Here is a 17,921-nt window from a genome sequence, read left to right on the forward strand (position 1 = left end):
CAAATCACTTAACCCTGTTTGCCTCAGTTTCCTCAGTTGCAAAATGAAGATAATAATAGCTCCTGCCTCCTACGATTGTTGTGAGGATCAAATGAAATATTTTTAGCACAATGAATGGCACATTTGTTGTTCAGATTTGTCTGATTCTTTGTGAACCCATTTGGGGTTTTCTTGGCAAAAATTCAGGAGTGATTTGCCATTTCCTTTTCCAGCTCATTTTATAGATGAACAAACCAAGTCAAATAGGATTAAGTGAGTTATCCAGGATCACATCAAAATTATTTGTCTGAAGCTGGATTTGAACTTAGGAAGAAAATACTTTTCTAGGCCTGAAGTTCTATGCACTGTACCACTCAGCTGCCCATGGTTGACATATAGAAACTGCTTTATAAATACTTATGCTACAGATATCTCTCCTGTCCTGCTGCCTGTAGAATCTTTCCTGGGCCAAATGAGTAGAGGCAAACAAAAATGAGCATATTGGCCATGCCTGAAAATTGTATCTTTTAATCGATAGTCTGTCATCTTTCTGCATGGGAGATGTGGGAAGTATGACTGAAGGACTCTCTCAATCATAAATGGAGAGGGAAGCAGAAGGCCTTTGTGAAGGAAAGAATTAGTGGAGCTGTGGGATTATGGTTGGCCACCAAGGCCAGAGATAGCCAAATAATGAATGAGTAGCCGAGCCAGAGCAAGGCTTTAGACAAGCCACTTAAAACTTCTGAGCATCAGTTTTTTTTATTTTTAAAATGAAGAGGTTGGGCAAGATGTCTTTGAGGTCTTTGGCAACTCCAAAACCTCTGATTTCATGTTCATTTAGAAAAAGTCATATTAAAAAAGTACATGGTTATACATCCTTACCTCCTCATTCCCACCTTGGATTGTAGCCAAAAGAAGTTGCCTTTCCTTTGTCTTGGTTCTCTAATCTGTACAGCCATGGATGACAATTAGAGTTCTTTTCCCTTTTTCAGAAGCCTAGGAACCTGGACTCCCAGATGTAGCACTAAGAGGGCCATCCATGGCTATAGTGTTACTCAGTCGTTTGAAGGTTTTGGAAAGGCTAGCCAGATCAATAACTACTGGGCCCTTTTGCTTTTCCTGTCTCTGCAGTGTGGGGGCACAGGAGAGGAGTACCTCTATGAAGACTTCCAAGACCTTGATCTCTCCCAGTTGGATGCCAGTGACTTGGATTCTGCCAGCTGCTTCAGTGAGCTTCAGTGGGGTCCTGAGACATCTGAAAATGGGTTCAGCCAGTGTGGCACCTGCGGGGAAGACTCAGAACTTTTCCAGGTATGTCCTTTCCTCTACTCATTCTGGACAGAGATATCCTTTGCTTAATGAAATTCATCACCTGGTAAAGAAGGTAAGACATATCCATGCAATATCAATTCATGAATTTTCCATGAAGTCCTGATAAAAATTTATTCCCCAAAATGTTTCATTATAATCAAGTTGTATTTATACTAGGGATACAAGGATAGTGCAATAATAGAATATTAGAATTAGAATATAGAAATAATAGTTATATATTTATAACTATATATAGTATACAATAGAAATATAGAATAGAATATTAGAAATTTGAATAACAGAAAAATAGTTAACATAATCATATTAAAAATGGAAACATCTCCAAAGCACCTAATGCATACAGAAAGAGCCCCTGACAAAGAACAACTAACTCATTTAGGTACAAAGCTATTTTTCTCCTTAAATCAAACATTATGTATAACAATGAAATACTAGAAGCTTTCTCAAGAAATATAGGAGTAAAGTAAAAATACAGTCTTTCCCTCCTTTCATTTGACCTACTTCTAGAAATGTTAGCAATAAAACAAGAAAAAGAAATTAAAGGCATAAATATAGACAGAGAGGAGACAAAAACTATCCCTATTTAAAGATGACATACTTTACTTAGAAAATCTTAGGGAATCAGAAAAGAAACTAATTGAGACAATAGCTTTGATAAAGTTACAAAATATAAAATTAGCCCACAAAAATAAAATAGCATTTTTATAAAATAAGAGCATAATCCAAGAGGAATAAAAGAAAGAAAGTCCCATTCAAAATAGCTATGAAATGCATACAATATCTGGAAATCAGTCTATAGATGAATATATAAAACACTTTAAGAAAACAAAAGACAACTTAAAAATATGCAGTGCTCGTGACTGGGTCATGCTACTAAAATAAAAATGGCATTAATTTTGAAATTTTAATTAATTTACAGATTTTAGTGTTATACCAATCAAACCACCAAATGGACAAGATAAAATTAGATTAGATGAGGAAGGGAAAGGAACAAGCATTTACATAGAGTCTGCTACTTGCCAGGCACCATGTTAGCACTTTACATTTATCTCCTTTAATCCTCACAACAATCCTGGGAGGTAGATATTTTTTATTACCTTAATTTGACAGTTGAGGAAACTGGGACAATGAGAGATTAAGTGCCTGTGGTCCATTATTTAGGAAATATCTAAGGCCAGGATTGAACTTAGATTTATCCTGACTCCCGACCCAGCACTCCTATTTGTCCTAACATAATATATGATAATGTAAAATGATAACATAATAAATTAAAAATAAAACTCATTTGGAGGAACAAAAGATTTCGAATATCAAGGAAAATCATGGCAAAAAATGTAAGAATAAAAGAAGAATAGTACTTTTTTGCATTATAAATAAGCAATTAACAAAAATATTTGTTATTGGTTAAAAATTTTTTAAAAGGGTTAATGAAAGAGAAGGCAAGGAAAAAATAACTGAACTCAAACCAATGTTCAGTAAACCTAAAAACATAAATTACCTAGAAAAGGAATCTGGCAGAAAAAGATTTAGACATTATTTCCACACTATGTTCCATGGTAAATTTAAAATAGATATATAATCTGAATATAATAGATCATACCATTAAGAAATTAGAAAGGAAACATCATATATCTTTTACATTTGTAGGTTGTGAATTATTAAACAAGTTGCAGAGGCAATTACAAAAGATAAAATAGATACTTTTGAAATTAAAAAGCCTTTGTGCAAGCAAAATTAATACAACTGGGATAGGAAGGGAAAATTGGTTAAATGAAAAAATAAAAACTTTATATCAAGCATCTTTGTTAAGCTATTCACATATTAGCAAAAAGCCATCACTCAGTAGAAGAATGATCAAAAGACATAAACAGTTCTTCAAAGAATTGTAAAGTGTTCATAACCACATGAAAAGAGACTCCAAATCACTAACAAGAGAAATTAAATAAAAACATCTCTAAGTTTTCACCTCTCGCCCTCTAAACAGGCAAAAATGGTGACCCCTAAATGGCAATAGTCAATTTTGGAGGGGTTGTTGAAGAGCAGGAACATTAATACATTCTTTGTGGAGTTGTGAAGTGGTACAATACAGAATTATGGAAGTTCTGGAACGACTTCCGGTTAAGATGGCGGAGAGGAGGCACACAGCTGCATAAGCTCCACGCTTTCTCTCACTATCCATTTCATTACAAGCCTCTGAATTAATGCTTGACTGAAAAAAAACCCACAAATAGTTACCAAGAGAAGCCATCTTTGAGATTCGCCAAGAAAGGTCTGTCTTTACTGGAGGGCTGGGGCAGTTTTAGATCGGGCGCAGGAGGTGGGCAGCGGCAGTGAGAGCACGGGAGCAGACTGGAGAGGGGGTGGGGAGTGATCGCAGCCGTCTCTACGGGGAGAGCTTCGCTACAGGACTAGATACTTTGCTCCGGCAGCAAGTCAGCAGCCCAGCAGAGAAGCTAAAAACACCGGGGGTGAAGAATACAACCCCAAACAGCTGGAGTCTCTCGGGACCTGGCCGCCCCCTCCTTCCCCCCCCACAGTGACTCAGCACGCTCTGGGATCTCAGAGCACAGGCGCAGCACAGGCGGGCTAGTGCCTCACTGCTGCCCCCCGCAGTCTGTAGAGGAAGCTCGGTAACACACCCAGCCCCTCCCCCAAAGAAAGACTCCAGTTTTTTCTGTTTTTTTCTTTGCTAGTTTGTCTTTGATTATTAGACAGAATGAGCAAGAAACTGAAGAGGACTTTAACCCTTGACAGCTTCTACACAGATAGAGAGCAGACTCTAAATCCTGAGGAGACTAAAAACAGACAGTCCCCAGGTGAATCCCCAAAGGAGGAGATCATCTGTTCCTCAGCACAGATGAACCTCATAGAAGTAATTAAAAAGGCTCTCACAAGGGAGCTAGAAGAAAAATGGGGAAAGCAGAGTGAGGCTTGGCAAAAGGAGAGGGAAGCTTGGGAAGAGAGAGGGAGGCTTGGCAAAAGAGCCTGGAGAAGTCAGTTAAAGAGAGAGTGGATAAAGAAGTAAAATCCTTGAAAAATAGGATTGGTGAACTGGAAACAGAAAATAGTTCTCTAAAAAACAAAATTGGCGAAATGGAAAAAAATTCCACAGAACAAAAGAACTCAATGGGACAATTAGAAAAAGATTTTTAAAAAGTGAGTGAAGAAAATACTTCACTGAAAATCAGAATTGAACAATTGGAATTGAATGACTCGAGGAGACAAGAAGAATCAGTCATGCAAATCCAAAAAAATCAAACAATGGAAAAGAATGTGAAATACCTTCTGGGGAAGACAACAGACCTGGAAAACAGATCCAGGAGAGACAATCTGAGAATCATTGGACTCCCAGAAAAACATGATGAAAAAAAGAGCCTGGACACTATTTTCCAGGAAATTATCAAAGAGAACTGCCCAGAAGTCATAGGAACAGAGGAAAAAATAAACATTGAAAGGATTCATCGATCACCCACTGAAAGGGATCCTAAAATCAAAACACCAAGGAATATAGTGGCCAAATGCCAGAACCCTCAGACGAAGGAAAAAATATTGCAAGCGGCTAGAAAAACCCAATTCAAGTATCAAGGAGCCACAATAAGGATCACCCAGGATCTGGCAGCATCCACATTAAAAGATCGAAGGGCCTGGAATATGATATTCCGAAAGGCTAAGGAACTTGGTATGCAACCAAAAATAACTTACCCAGCGAGAATGAGCATCTTTTTCCAGGGAAGAATATGGACATTCAATGAAGTAAGCGAATTTCATCTATTTCTGATGAAAAAGCCAGAACTTAACAAAAAGTTTGATCTACAAATATAGAACTCAAGAGAAATCTAAAAAGGTAAAGATTAATCTTGGGAACTATATTTCGACTATATAGATGTATAAAGAATACATGTATACCTTGTTCTAGAAATTGATGTGGAAAGGACATTGTACCAGAAAAAGGGTAAAGTGGGGGTAGTACATCTCATGAAGAGGCATAGGAAACCTATTATATCTGAGAGAAAGAATGGAGGGGGATGAATATAGTGGGTATCTTACTGCCTTCAGAATTGGCTTTAAGTGAAAAATCTTAAGACATATTCAATCTATGGTGAAACTTCTCCCACCTCATTGAAAAGTGAGAAGGGAAAAGTGAAAAGGGAAGGAATAAGCTAAGCGGAAGGGAATACGGAAACTGGGAGGGAAAGGGGTAAGATAGGGGGAGGAACTCTAAAGCGGGGGGAGGGATACTAAAAAGGGAGAGCTGTGAGAAGCAAGTGGTGCTCACAAGCTTAATACTTGGAAGGGGGGAAAGGGGAAAGAAGGGAGAAAAGCATAAACCGGGGTTAACAAGATGGCAAGTAATACAGAATTGGTCATTCTAACCATAAATGTGAACGGGGTAAACTCCCCCATAAAGAGGAAGCGGTTAGCAGAATGGATTAAAAGCCAGAATCCTACAATATGTTGTTTACAGGAAACACACCTGAAGCGGGGCGATACATGCAGGTTAAAGGTAAAAGGTTGGAACAAAATCTACTATGCTTCAGGTGAAGTCAAAAAAGCAGGGGTAGCCATCCTGATCTCAGACCAAGCTAAAGCAAAAATTGATCTAATTAAAAGAGATAAGGAAGGGCACTATATCTTGCTAAAGGATAGCATGGATAATGAAGCACTATCTATATTAAACATATATGCACCAAGTGGTGTGGCATCTAAATTCTTAAAAGAGAAATTAAGAGAGCTGCAAGAAGAAATAAACAGTAAAACTATAATAGTGGGAGATCTTAACCTTGCACTCTCAGAATTAGATAAATCAAACCACAAAATAAATAAGAAAGAAGTCAAAGAGGTAAATAGAATACTAGAAAAGTTAGATATGATAGATCTCTGGAGAAAATGTAATGGAGACAGAAAGGAATACACTTTCTTTTCAGCAGTTCATGGAACCTATACAAAAATTGACCATATATTAGGACATAAAAACCTCAAACTCAAATGCAGTAAGGCAGAAATAGTAAATGCATCCTTTTCAGACCACGATGCAATGAAAATTACATTCAACAAAAAACCAGGGGGAAGTAGACCAAAAAATAATTGGAAACTAAATAATCTCATACTAAAGAATGATTGGGTGAAACAGCAAATCATAGACATAATTAATAACTTCACCCAAGAAAACGATAATAATGAGACATCATACCAAAATGTATGGGATACAGCCAAAGCGGTAATAAGGGGAAATTTCATATCTCTAGAGGCCTATTTGTATAAAATAGAGAAAGAGAAGGTCAATGAATTGGGTTTGCAACTAAAAATGCTAGAAAAGGAACAAATTAAAAACCCCCAGTCAAACACTAAACTTGAAATTCTAAAAATAAAAGGAGAGATCAATAAAATTGAAAGTAAAAAAAACTATTGAATTAATTAATAAAACTAAGAGTTGGTTCTATGAAAAAACCAACAAAATAGACAAACCCTTAGTAAATCTGATTAAAAAAGGAAAGAGGAAAATCAAATTGTTAGTCTTAAAAATGAAAAGGGAGAACTCGCCACTAACGAAGAGGAAATTAGAGCAATAATTAGGAGTTACTTTGCCCAACTTTATGCCAATAAATTTGACAACTTAAATGAAATAGAAAAATACCTCCAAAAATATAGCTTGCCCAAACTAACAGAGGAAGAAGTAAATATCCTAAACAGTCCCATCTCAGAAAAAGAAATAGAACAAACTATCAATCAACTCCCTAAGAAAAAATCCCCAGGACCAGATGGATTTACATGTGAATTCTACCAAACATTTAAAGAACAATTAACTCCAATGCTATATAAACTATTTGAAAAAATAGGGATTGAAGGAGTCCTACCAAACTCCTTTTATGACACAGACATGGTACTGATACCTAAACCAGATAGGCTGAAAACAGAGAAAGAAATTATAGACCAATCTCCCTAATGAATATTGATGCTAAAATCTTAAATAAAATATTAGCAAAAAGATTACAGAAAATCATCCCCAGGATAATACACTATGACCAAGTAGGATTTATACCAGGAATGCAGGGCTGGTTCAATATTAGGAAAACTATTAGCATAATTGACTATATCAATAACCAAACAAACAAAAACCATATGATCATCACAATAGATGCAGAAAAAGCATTTGATAAAATCCAACATCCATTCCTAATAAAAACACTTGAGAGCATAGGAATAAATGGACTTTTCCTTAAAATAGTCAGAAGCATATATTTAAAACCATCAGTAAGCATCATATGCAATGGGGAAAAACTGGAACCTTTCCCAGTAAGATCTGGAGTGAAGCAAGGTTGCCCACTATCACCATTATTATTTAATATCGTATTAGAAACACTAGCCTCAGCAATAAGAGTCGAGAAAGAGATTAAAGGAATTAGAGTAGGCAATGAGGAAACCAAACTATCACTCTTTGCAGATGATATGATGGTATACCTAGAGAACCCCAGAGATTCTACTAAAAAGCTATTGGAAATAATTCATAATTTTAGCAAAGTAGCTGGCTACAAAATAAATCCCCATAAATTCTCAGCATTTTTATACATCACCAACAAAACCCAACAGCAAGAGATACAAAGAGAAATTCCATTCAGAATAACTGTTGATACCATAAAATATTTGGGAATCTATCTACCAAAGGAAAGTCAGGAATTATATGAGCAAAATTATAAAAAAGTCTCCACACAAATAAAGTCAGACTTAAATAATTGGAAAAATATTAAGTGCTCTTGGATCGGCCGAGCGAACATAATAAAGATGACAATACTCCCTAAACTAATCTATTTATTTAGTGCTATATCAATCAGACTTCCAAGAAAATATTTTAATGATCTAGAAAAAATAACAACAAAATTCATATGGAACAATAAAAAGTCGAGAATCTCAAGGGAATTAATGAAAAAAAAAATCAAATGAAGGTGGCCTAGCTGTACCTGATCTAAAATTATATTATAAAGCAGCAGTCACCAAAACCATTTGGTATTGGCTAAGAAATAGATTAGTGGATCAGTGGAAAAGGTTAGGTTCACAAGACAGAATAGTCAACTATAGCAATCTAGTGTTTGACAAACCCAAAGCCCCTAACTTCTGGGAAAAGAATTCATTATTTGATAAAAACTGCTGGGATGATTGGAAATTAGTTTGGCAGAAATTAGGCATGGACCCACACTTAATACCATATACCAAGATAAGATCAAAATGGGTCCATGACCTAGGCATAAAGAACGAGATTATAAATAAATTAGAGGAACATAGAATAGTTTATCTCTCAGACTTGTGGAGGAGAAAGAAATTTGTGACCAAAGATGAACTAGAGACCATTACTGATCACAAAATAGAAAATTTTGATTACATCAAATTAAAAAGCCTTTGTACAAATAAAACTAATGCAAACAAGATTAGAAGGGAAGCAACAACTGGGAAAACATCTTCACAGTTAAAGGTTCTGATAAAGGCCTCATTTCCAAAATATATAGAGAACTGACTCAAATTTATAAGAAATCAAGCCATTCTCCAATTGATAAATGGTCAAAGGATATGAACAGACAATTTTCAGAGGATGAAATTAAAACTATTACCACTCATATGAAAGAGTGTTCCAAATCATTATTGATCAGAGAAATGCAAATTAAGACAACTCTGAGATACCACTACACACCTGTCAGATTGGCTAAGATGACAGGAAAAAATAATGATGAATGTTGGAGGGGATGCGGGAAAATGGGGACACTAATGCATTGTTGGTGGAGTTGTGAACGAATCCAACCATTCTGGAGAGCAATCTGGAATTATGCCCAAAAAATTATCAAATTGTGCATACCCTTTGATCCAGCAGTGTTTCTATTGGGCTTATATCCCAAAGAAATACTAAAGAAGGGAAAGGGACCTGTATGTGCCAAAATGTTTGTAGCAGCCCTATTTGTAGTGGCTAGAAACTGGAAAATGAATGGATGCCCATCAATTGGAGAATGGCTGGGTAAATTGTGGTATATGAATGTTATGGAGTATTATTGTTCTGTAAGAAATGAGCAGCAGGATGAATACAGAGAGGACTGGCGAGACTTACATGAACTGATGCTAAGTGAAATGAGCAGAACCAGGAGATCATTATACACTTCGACAACGATATTGTATGAGGACATATTTTGATGGAAGTGGATTTCTTTGACAAAGAGACCTAACTGAGTTTCAATTGATAAATGACGGACAAAAGCAGCTACACCCAAAGAAAGAACACTGGGAAACGAATGTGAACTATCTGCATTTTTGTTTTTCTTCCCGGGTTATTTATACCTTCTGAATCTAATTCTCCCTATGCAACAAGAGAACTGTTCGGTTCTGCAAACATATATTGTATCTAGGATATACTGCAACATAGCCAACATATAAAGGACTGCTTGCCATCTAGGGGAGGGGTTGGAGGGAGGGAGGGGAAAAAAAATCGGAACAGAAACGAGTGCAAGGGATAATGTTGTTAAAAAAAAAAAAAAATTACCCTGGCATGGAATCTGTCAATATAAAGTAATTATTAAATAAAAATTAAAAAAATACAGAATTATGCAAATAAAGTAACTAAAGCATTCCTTTCCCTTAAATCAGAGAATTACTGAGCTTATACCCCAAGGAAGCAAGTTCCCATATAGTCCAAAATATTTTTAACTAACATTTTTTAAGATAGCTGAGAATTTTAAGTAGATGTCCATTTGCCATGGAATGGCTAATCTGGGGTACATGGCTTTAGTGAAATATTATTGTAGTGTAAGAAATGATGTAAGTGATGAATACAGAGAAGCACGACAGGATTTATGTGAACTGATGCAGAGTGAAGTAAGCAGAACCAAGAAACAATACATATAGTAATTACAACAATGTAAACAGAATGATATACCAAAGAGTATTTTTTTTTTCCTTTCTAAAAATTACTATTTGTTTTATGGAATGGCTTTCATGAAGGGGGAGGTCAAGGTGTACTTGGGATACTATCGCATCCCAATATAACAGAAAATATCAACAAAAATTATTTTAAAAAATAAACTTAAAATAAACAAGCCAAAAAAGGAAATTATAAACTATTTACAACCAAAATACCAAGATATAAATGACAAGAGAAATGCACATCAAGATAATCCTGAAGGTTCAAAGCATATACAGCAAATTAGCAAAAATGAGAAAAGATGGAATTAGTTGTTGGATTATATAGGATTAGATGATGGGAAATAGGTGGTCTGCATTGCAGGTGGAGTTATGAATTGGTACAACCATTTGGGAAAGAAATCTAGAATTATATAAAGAAAGTGATTAAAATGTCCATGCTCTTAGACTCGGGGATTCTACTGGTAGACATATACTTCAGAATGTAAAGAAAGACATAAAGAAAGTCCACATATATATATCAAAATATTTTAGCAGCATTTTTTGTGGCAACTATTAATTCGTGGATGACCAAACAAATTATGAGTGAAAGTAATGCAATAATACTGTACTATGAGAAATTATAAAAATGATGAATTCAGAGAAACATGGAAAGATTTCTATCAACTGGAAACAAAGCAATGTTAGCCTAATATAATTAGCAATAGAAAAAAAAGTCAAAATCCTAAGACTGAATAATTTGGAATTATAATGATCAAATTTGGCTCCAGAGAGGAGAAATGTGAAAATAGCTCTCTTCCCATAGCCTACTCTTTACTTCTACCCCTTTTTAGTGGATCATGAATTACATGAGATAAATGGTATCAGACTTTTAAAATACATGGTATGTAACTTTTTTCTCTTTCCTTTCTTCATACTTTAATACCGTGGCCCTCAAACTTTTTAAATAGGGGGCCAGTTCACTGTCCCTCAGACTGTTGGAGGGCCGGACTATAGTTAAAAACAAAAACTTTGTTTTGTGGGCCTTTAAATAAAGAAACTTCATAGCCCTGGGTGAAGGGGATAAACGTCCTCAGCTGCTGCATCTGGCCCACAGGCTGTAGTTTGAGGACCCCTGCATAATGTTTTCCTGGAGGTAGTGAGGGAAGAATATCCCACCTCATAAGATTGTTGGTGGAAAGATACCCAGGCTACAAATCAATCTAGTCTAAGCAAATAGCTTCCAAGGGGCTCAGATTTTTGTGTGTGGAGATAATCAGGATTAAGAAACTTGCCCAGAATCACATAGCTGAGGTTGTATTTGAACTCAAGTCCTCCCAATTTCAGGGTCCATGTTATCTTTATTGCTTCACTTAGCTGTCCCTCAGTCTTTCTGTCCCTAAATCCCATGTCTTTTTGTAAACCTTTTAATATTCCCTGTTCAATATGAAGAGAAATATGTCATAGATATAAAATGCATATGCACAGTCAAAATAAGATATATGGATTAAATTTTCATACAGAAAACTTTAAGATAACAGAGAATAGCTTAGGCCAAGGATCACATATTCAGTTATCAATATCACAGATGCTACATTATTTCCCACCTTTATTTTTATTATACTATATTTGTTCCCTCAACTTACTCAGATTTTCTCCAACCTCTCAGCTTGCCCTCCTTAAGGAGCTGTTCTCATCAATTTTGTGCTTCATTACTTTTCTTTAATTTTCAATTACACTTAATATTTATTGAGAACTTAACTGTATGCAGTGCTGGGAGAAATATCTTGATAAACAGGACTTGATTCCTGCTCCAAGATGCTCTGTATCCAGTAGTTGACACAAGTCATGCATGATCACAGATAAACATAATTCAGAAAAGTGATAGATTCTTAATAAAGAATATTTCCCCAACTCTCTCTCTCTCTCCCCCTTCTTCCCTAACCCTAACTCCCTCCCCTCCCACCAAATCCTTTGCCAGGAAAGATTGCTTCTGATTTGGAGGTATCAAAGAAGGCTTCTTAGAAGAGGAACACTTGGGCTAAGCCCCAAAGGGCATATTAGAAAAACCATGAAATGCAATTCTGTAATTTGAATTTATATTGATGCTTTTGCTTTACAAAGCATTTTGAACTTCACTATTTCCTTTGATGCTCAAAAGATAGTAATTAATTAATTGATGCTAAGAGGAAGCTAAGACACCCCCCTCCAACTCCCCCACCCCCCATAATTTAATGGTCTACCTAGGATGGGAACTCGGGTCTTGAAGCTCCCTTTCCCTGAAACCAAGCTGTCTCCTGATTTTTCTAGGGGATTTCTCCTCAGATTACTCTAAAATTCATTTTCTCCAAGCTTTTAGATTAGCCAGAAGAGGAGGTTCAGTGGAGAGGTGGGGGTGGAGCAAGAAGCCTTGCATCTCTGCATCTATTAATATCTCTCTCTCAGCTGACAAAGCCTTGGTTAATTTGCACTCAGTTTCCAGAGGGAATGAGTGGAGTAAAGGGGGGAGGGTTGTGGAAGACTCCTGCTGTGGAGGAGGAACTCTTTCTTTTTTTTGCTCTACTATTACAGGGAAGTGACTGGTGAGCAAAGTGCGCATTCTGTCCAGTTGTCTGGGATGACAGTGTGAGAACAAAGGGAGCTATTTCCAGGGACTGCCCAGGAAGGGAGCTGGAAGTCCCCACCTTCACTTCTGACTGACTTGTTAGGTTAGAAATCTGTGTGAAACTTCTGGGCCTCAGTTTCCACATCAATAAAAGGCAAATCCCGAGTTATTTTTACCTTCTGAATCCAATTCTCCCTGTGCAGCGGGAGAACTGTTCGGTTCTGCAAATATGTATTGTATCTAGGATATACTGCAACATATCTAACATATATAGGACTGCTTGCCATCTTGGGGGGGGGGGGAAGAGGGAGGGAGGGGAAAAAACGAAACATAAGTGATTGCAAGGGATAATGTTGTGTAAAAATTATCCTGGCATGGATTCTGTCAATACAAAGTTATTATTAAATAAAATTAAATTTAAAAAAATAAAATAAAATAAAAGGCAAATAACAATGCCTGCCCTGGCCACCTCATAGGATTGTTGGGAGGATCTTAAGAGGTGGAAAGATACCCAGGATAGAAGTCAGTCTAGTCTAAGCAAATAGCTTCCAAGGGGCTCAGATTTTTGTGTGTGGAGATAATCAGGATTAAGAGACTTGCCTAGAGTCACATAGCTGAGGTTGTATTTGAACTCAGGTCCTCCCAACTTCAGGGTCCATGTTAAGCTTCACTTAGCTGTCCCTCAAGCTTTCTGTCCCTATATCCCATGTCTTTTTGTAAGCCTTTTAATATTCCCTGTTTAATATGAATAGAAATATGTCCTAGATATAAAATGCATATGCATGGTCAAAATAAGATATATAGATCAATTTTTCATACAGAAAACTTTTTTTCAACTCTTTCCCTCTCCATTAATGCCATTTTTAGAACATATCAGTAAGATAATATAAGAATTTACCTTAATTTCCTCCATTTCCCTGCCACAAGCTTGTTGAACCCTCAATTCCTGGACTAGAGTTCTTCTAGGCCTTTTGAGTTCCTATTTCAGCTGCCATCACTGTAAATAATTGAATGCTGGCTACAGCCTTACTGAGTGACTTTGTATCTCCAGTGTTCTGTGTATAGTAAATACTTGGTAAATGTTGTTATCATTCATACTAAAGCTAGAAGGATTCTTATTACAGTATCTGGCATATTGTTGGTAATTAATAAATGTTTATTGATTCATCCCCAGACAGAACATAGGATAACAGAACTGCAAAGGGAAGTTAAATGGTATAGTTGAGAGACAGAAAATCTTGATTCTCTTACTAGTTTCGTGACTGAAGGCAAATAAGTTAAATTCTGTCAGACTCAGTTTCCTTATCTGTAAAGTGAGGATAATAATAGCACCTACCCTACCAGGCTGTGACTAGAATTTAATGATATATGATTAATATTAAGAGTTTTATAAACTTTAAGAAAGGCCCTATACTCTTCAGAACTAGAAGGGGGCTTAGAAGACAAAACGTAAGATAGACAGGGCCTGTTTTCTAAGAGTCTATGTATCTGGCATTCTATGCCATAGCCAACTTAACCTTGTCTCTTCCCCCTCAAATTTCATGAAGCCAGTTTGTTTCATCCTGTGCTCCCAGGAGCACTGAGCTGCAGGTTATTGTTATCCAAGCCAGCGGAGAAACTCACTGTGTCCTTTCCTTTTTTAGATTTGGTTACAAAAATAACAAACCCTTTGGTTCCATCTTTCCAACCCCTCCCCACTCCCTCTTTTTCCAACCCCCCTACTACTAGCTATTGCTTCTGTCCTTGAAATGGAGCCAGGACAGCCAAGAAACCATCACGAGATCCCTATTTCAGATAACTTCTTCAAGAAAGGACAGACAGGCTTGGATTGGATTGGATTGGGAGAAAAAGGCCATGGGGATAGTAAGGAGGGAGGGCAGCATTCATGTGATGAAACAGTGTTTCTGCCAATTCTCTCAGGGCTGGGGAATCCAGAGCCAGAATTGAACAAGAGAAGGAGTAGGAAAGTCATCCAACAACATTTCAATCCCAAGAATGAGGGTCTTTGTGTAGAGGTGGGTGGGAGTGACAGGATAGGGTAGTATTGGTGTATTTTAATTTTTTTTTTTAATAGGAGGTGAGTGGGCAAAGAGAACAAGCATTTATTAAGTATTTACTATATGCCAGGCCCTGTGTTAAGTGCTTTACAAATATTATTTCATTGGGAAGTAGGTGCTACTATATTATTCCTATTTTATAGTTGAGGAAAAGATGTTAATTGACTTGCCTAGGGTCACACAGCTAGCTAGTAAGTATCTGAGGGTAGATTTGAACTCAGGACTTCCTGATTCCAAGCCTAGAGCTTTACCACACAGCAATGCTACTTAGAATAAATTTCCTGGATATGTGGGAAATGGATAAGTGATTCTAAATCAACATTTCATAGTACTATAAGATCCATGGAATGGATTTAAGCATCATTAAATCAAGTTCTCTTCTTTTATATAGAAAAGGGAGGTGACTCCATTAAGTTCACACAGGTAAAAAATGACAATCAAGATTTGATGTTTCTCTGTCAAGGAATCTCTCCTAAGTTTTTAGAATTTTGCCAGTAAAAGGAAATCAAGAATCTACCATAGCATAGTCACAGTAAACTCTTGGGTGCTTGGAACACAAGCACTCATCCGACATCCTTTTGGTTTCTTCAGCAAGAACTCCAGTACCTTGTATATAGTAGGTACTTGATAAAGTTAGATTGAATTGAATTCTTCTGTGAAATAATCAAGTTTAGTGACCCCAGTCTAGACATGATAAACAAGGACCCTAGCCTATGGATTAAGATTTGAGCCAAGGTTAGAGACAACTAGAATTCTTCAAGGTCAACAATTCTCATTAATATAGTGATTTAAACTCAGCAGAGCTTCCCCCCGCAAAAAAACCAAACCAAACCAAAACAAAACAAAATACTCTCTGTGATTTAGATAGTTATTCTCCCCATTTTATGGATGAGGAAACTGAGACTCAGGGAGAGGCAAAGTGATTTACTTTCTATTATTGTCTATAATATTTACAGACAACAATTAAATAGCAGAATAGGGCCAAAACACAAACTTTGGTATTCAATCCAGTACAGTTTCCTTGTACCATAGTTGCCTAAGTTAAATTGGAAGAATTTGCCCTGGGCAAGGGGTATAAAAAAGGACCAAATCATGGATTTTGCTGCAGCTCATCGCCTGGGATAGATTTCTAATAGTACTTCAGCTTAATGAGCCTTGGGTATTATAATTAAGTTGATTGGGAGAATGTAAAACTATGTATCCTTGATAGCTAAGCTGGACTGGGCAGACTGTCTTCCCTATAAAAGTAGCACTATCATTCCATGTTCTGCTCCTCTCAGTTTTGACTATGTAATTAAAATGAGGGACTAGATCTCACTGGTCAGTCACAACAACAGTAAATAAAAAAATAAAATAAAATCCAGGACCACATAGCTAGTAAATATCTGAGACTGGATTTTAATCCTTTTGAAACAAGTTATAACACTTTAGCTGCTTTTAATTGTATACAAATTATACAATTTGTATATATTTGTATACAATTCAATAATAATTGAAAGATTGTGTCTTTTTATTAATTTTTATTGAGGAATATAATAGTTCAATGGATCCAAACCCATATATCCCTTCCCAGTGGTAAAGCCAACCTGAGACACCACATTAAGACCTCAGGATCATAGATTTAAAGCTTATTGTTGAGTTGTTTTTCAGTCCTGTTTTACTCTTTGTGACCCCATTTGGAGTGTTCTGGCAAAGATACTGGAATGCTTTGCCATTTCTTTCTCCGGCTTATTTTTACAGATGAGGAAACTCAGGTAAACAGTGTCAGAGGGTAGATTTGAATTCGGAAAGATGAATCTTCCTGACTCCAGACCCAGTGCTCTATCCACTGGACCACCTAACTGCCCCATTTAGAACTTAGAAGTTCTCAAGCCCAATTCCCATATTTTACATATGAGATGTCTATGCCTCAGCCAGAGTCTCAAGCTTAAATTTGAACTCAGAAAAATTTCCTGAGTCTGGAGCCAGATCTGAAGATGATTTGGGGGAATGTAGGGCATCAGGCAAATAAAAAGATAATGCATGGTTACAATAATCTGATGCCCCTATGTTCTCATGCTCAGAATAACTTCCACTTTCTCTCCTCACCAGTGCTATGTTATTCTTCTGGATTCCATGCAGATAGCAACACTCTCTTTCTCTGTGTACATGTCACTCATCACACAGTTTCACGTTAGTTAAATTTAGATTGGTATCTCCCCAGTGCAGTTGTAGGGAACCACCTTATTGTATTAACAGCATATTTATGTGTTTGGGGGCTATTTTTTTTTTTTTTGGAAAGGGCCTTGCCTTAGAGCAATGCTTCCATCACTGTTTCCTGATTCGCTGTCTGTGCAGCTTGCCTCTCCTGTACCGACTTGGTAGAGCTAATGACCAAAGCCCAGTTGCTTACAGAGCAAGTGAGGACAATTGCAAATTATGTTTCACCTTGAAACAATGAGATCTTCTGCTTTGGTGGAATCTATACCTTCTCCTCATTTCTCCTTGTCTTAATCAGGTGACAAATGAAAACCAGCTCTCTGAGTTTTCCTGGAAAGTGGCCAATGGTTTCCCTCGACTGTGCAAACTCCATAGACCCATATTCTGTTGCAGGCTTGGAAGGTAGCCTGGACCACATTGTGACCATCATCCTCAGTAGACATGGATGTTCCAAGGTCACCTACGAGACGCTATATGCTGTAGAAGAGTCAGAAATTAATAAAATAGTCAGTTATCTGTGAAGAAGAAAGATCCCTGCATTTGGGATCAGAAGACCTAGGCAAGATGTAGACTAGATGCCTCTGACTTTCACTCCCATCTCCCTGTGAAAATTGATTTTTAGGTAAGGATCTGAAATGCATTCATCCTGGGATGTCAATGACAGAGACTAACCTAAATCCTCCTAAGAAGATATGATTTTATTTATTTTTTTATATTTTTTTAAAATAGCATCTTATTTTTAAAAAAAAAAAAAAAAAAACCATGCAAAGATAATTTTCAACATTCACCTTTGCAAAAACCTGTGTTCCAAATCTTTCCTTTCTCTCCCTCCATCCTACCTCCCCAAGACAGCAAGCAATCCAATATAGGTTAAA

General features: G+C 36.7%; 1 protein-coding gene across 1 annotated transcript in view; it reads left to right on the forward strand.

The window, feature by feature from the left end:
* PPARGC1B (PPARG coactivator 1 beta) overlaps positions 1-17,921 on the forward strand; it is a 51,413-nt gene that overhangs the window by 5,580 nt on the left and 27,912 nt on the right. The window contains exon 2 of the mRNA XM_051973703.1: positions 952-1,290. Coding sequence (XP_051829663.1) covers positions 952-1,290 — 339 coding nt within the window. The remainder of the gene's footprint in view (positions 1-951; positions 1,291-17,921) is intronic.

The sequence above is a fragment of the Antechinus flavipes genome, chromosome 2 (genome assembly GCF_016432865.1).
Source record: "Antechinus flavipes isolate AdamAnt ecotype Samford, QLD, Australia chromosome 2, AdamAnt_v2, whole genome shotgun sequence".
Lineage (NCBI taxonomy): Eukaryota > Metazoa > Chordata > Mammalia > Dasyuromorphia > Dasyuridae > Antechinus > Antechinus flavipes.